The following is a 3,156-nucleotide window of genomic DNA, read 5'->3' on the forward strand; positions in this document are numbered from 1 at the left end:
GCGGCGGTGCGCGCGGCCGGCAAGCTCGGGGCCGCGCTGATCGTAGTGTTCACGGTCACCGGCCGCACCGCGCGGCTCATCGCCAAGTACCGCCCCCACCAACCCGTGCTCACGGTGGGCTGGCTGGGGGGCCGATTGGTTGGGCGGCCGGCTGGTTTGGCGGGCGGGCGAGTTGCTGGCTGGTCGGCAGCTCGAGGTCGAGCTGGCTGGTCAGCCGGCTGGTTGGCTGTCAGGTTGGCTGGCTGATCGGTTGGCGGGTGCGTTGGATCGCATTCCTTGTGCAGTCGCTGCCACGAGCGGGGTCGCAGCACTGCAAGACTCCTGCAGCCCTGCGGCCAGCCTCCCTCGCCGCCTGGTGCCCACGTGGCGTTTGCGGGCGTGCGTGGATGCGTGTCTCGCAAGCACCTCGCGTGCTTTCTCGGCCGCTTGCGCGTCTGCCAATCTTTGCAGCAAGCGTGTCCGCTGCACGGCAACACAGGCAGACACTCCTGCGTGGTCCTGCACCGCGCAGGACCACGCTCCCGGAATCGGCCCGCACTACCTGAGCCCTACGTTTGACCCTTTGTGCACGATACGGGCTGATTGCACGAGCCCCACCTCTAGCAAATCGCGATACAGAGGAACCCCTTGCTGACCGTACGGCCCCCCCCTGCCGCCGCCCCGCCCCCCAAAGGTCGTCGTGCCGGGCGTCACTAGTGACGGCCTGCGCTGGGTGTGCAACGGCGACTTCGTGGCGCGCCAGTGCCTGCAGTACCGGGGGGTCATGCCCATCTGCGCAGACGCCAGCGTGGGCAGCCCGGACGGCGCCGTGCTGCACGCGGCCCTGCGGGTGGTGAGCGCGGCGCCGCCGACTCGTGTTTGCTTCCGGGGGCAGGGTTTAGGGTGTCGCGCTAGGGTGTGCTTTTTGGTTGGTGTGGAGCAGCAAAGACAGTTTGATGCACCCCAAGCGACACGGAGCTGTTTGAACGATGCTGCCTGCAGCGGCCCGGCAGATGTGCAGACGTGTTGGCGACCCTTGGTGGCCTCTGCTTGTTCCTGGCCCGCGAAGCTGCGGGGAAGCTGCCTCATCTGATTGCATCGCATAAGCCGCTCAAAAAATCCGAGGGCCGGCACCATCTTCCGGAGCCTCCTGCTCATCCCCTGCGCCTTGCCCCGCCCGCGGAGCCGCAGGCGGCAGAGAAGGGGCTGACGCGGCCCGGGGATCGCGTGGTGGTGTCCCAGTGCCCCCGCGTCACGCAGCTGTTTGGGGATACCATGCGGGAGGCCGGGGTGGTCAAGATCCTGCAGCTGGCGGGTGCGTGGGGTGTTGGCGCGCGCGTGTGTCTGTTTGCTTGTTGTGCACAAGCGTGTGCGTGTGTATGTGTTGTATGTGTGTGCGCATGTGTACGCAGGTCTGTATTTTGAAGGTTTTCATGCTGTGTGCACGCATGTAGGGCAGGTCTGTTTTGCCACGGGTCCTCTCGCCAGCTGCAGCCATGCACATAGAGGGCGAATCTCTGCCCCGCCTGTCACACATTGCAGCCCTCTCTCGTATGCCCCTCAATCCCGATACGCCCTTCTCCTGACCCCAACGCTCAACGCGCGCGACACTCATTCCCCCCTCAAGCGGACGGAATCTCTACGGTCAGGGCGGCGGCCTGCGTGGACACGGCCGGCCACGTTGTGGAGACGCGGGAGGGCGAGCACAACTGACTCAAAACAGTGGCATCATCCCGAGGCCCAAGGTCAAGGGCAAGGCGGTCGCGCGGGCGGCGGCCCCGCCTCGCCTCGCGGTCTCGCGCGGTCTCAAGGCAGTGCGGGCGCGGGCCCGGCCCGGGCGGCGGCCACTGGAAACCTTGAGCGGCTGGCGCGGTCCAGCGGCGGCTGCGGTTTGTTGCCACATGACCAGGGGCTCATGTCATGCTGGCCGATGGTGTCCAGCAACGAAATGCATGTGTGTAGACAGTGGCGGCCTCGCGAGGCTGGCTGCACCGGTTGCTTCGTAGAACACTCAGGCCGGGCCAGAGCAACGATTCTGGACAGTTTGCTCCAGAGTCTGGGAAGGAGGGATGATTTTGGAGTGCATTTGCATGGGGTGACAAAGGGGTGCACCGCGCGCGCCACCTGCGCAAGAAGAAGAATCCAGCATGCATGTCGAGCTTGTGGCCGCTGATGTTGGTTGGTGGGGCGGCCTGGCTGGGCGGCGCTTCGCTGCGTCGCCCATCGGCGGCCGGCGCTGGCACAGCTCCGTTGGGGGAGGGGGGCCCCTCGTGCGTCGGCTGCTCGGCGGTGTGTCCCTGCGCACACGCCGCGGCGCGCGCGCCGCCCTGCCGCCTCGGAGCGTCTCCCCATCTGCGCCTAAGACAAAAGGCGGTGCACATGCTTCTGAAGGAGGCCCATTTGATTGCTTGTACAATCCAGCTGTGCGAGGGATGGCTGATGAGAAGCGAACACAATCCACCGTGTAACTCCACCTGCTTTGAACCCGCCCCTAATTGCCAGCCCTCACCAGCGCCCTCAGAGCGTGGTCCGTGGCGGTCGTCGGCGCGCACAGCTAGGTCATGTTGCTCGGTGGAGCCACCAAACTCGGTGGCATATGCAGAAGGGATGCTGATGGTTTGCAGGACACGGAGCCCCTGTAAGCTTCGCGTCTTTCAAAGGATGACAGCTGCAAAATCTAGGTCCACAATGTTGCGTGGGGCAGTCAAAGGGGTTGATCTAGAGGGGTGGAGGTGAGACGTGTCGATGGCATGCAGTGGGTGCTGCATGCGTGGGATCCGCCCCGAAGCGGAGGTCGGGCCAACATTGCCGCGACAGTGCAATTGATCAGTTCAGAAGTCCCATACGGCATGTAGGTGGGGCTCAGACATTATATTACATTAGCTCATTTGTTTGTATCACCAGCCTTCGCTTGAGCATGGCACATGCGCGGTCTGGCCGTGCCACGCGGACCGCGTTGCCGCATCATCGTCACCGCACAACTGCCGCTTCGTCGAGCGCGTACACCACAGCGTATGTAATTGTGTTGAGCTTTCTGCTGACGGCATAAGGTGCAGCAGATGCGGCAATCGTTGCACAAATGCACCGACGCTCGAGCTGCCAGTGTCCTTGATGTATGTCGCGCGGCCTTCGGTCCGCCCTCTTTCGCTCTACCCGTAGGAGAGAGCAGCAGCAGCA

The 3,156-nt window shown here is 64.4% G+C and overlaps 1 protein-coding gene across 1 annotated transcript; it reads left to right on the top strand.

Moving 5' to 3' along the window:
* Nucleotides 1-763: 763 nt before the first annotated feature.
* Nucleotides 764-1,692, top strand: MNEG_12113 (hypothetical protein; the record flags this gene model as incomplete). The annotated part of the gene is made up of 3 exons (XM_014039414.1): nucleotides 764-832; nucleotides 1,171-1,294; nucleotides 1,607-1,692. 3 exons carry the CDS (start codon nucleotides 764-766, stop codon nucleotides 1,690-1,692), a joined length of 279 nt encoding a protein of 92 aa, XP_013894868.1.
* Between the last annotated feature and the right edge of the window lie 1,464 nt (nucleotides 1,693-3,156).

Source organism: Monoraphidium neglectum (assembly GCF_000611645.1).
Source record: "Monoraphidium neglectum strain SAG 48.87 unplaced genomic scaffold scaffold03071, whole genome shotgun sequence".
Classification (NCBI taxonomy): domain Eukaryota; kingdom Viridiplantae; phylum Chlorophyta; class Chlorophyceae; order Sphaeropleales; family Selenastraceae; genus Monoraphidium; species Monoraphidium neglectum.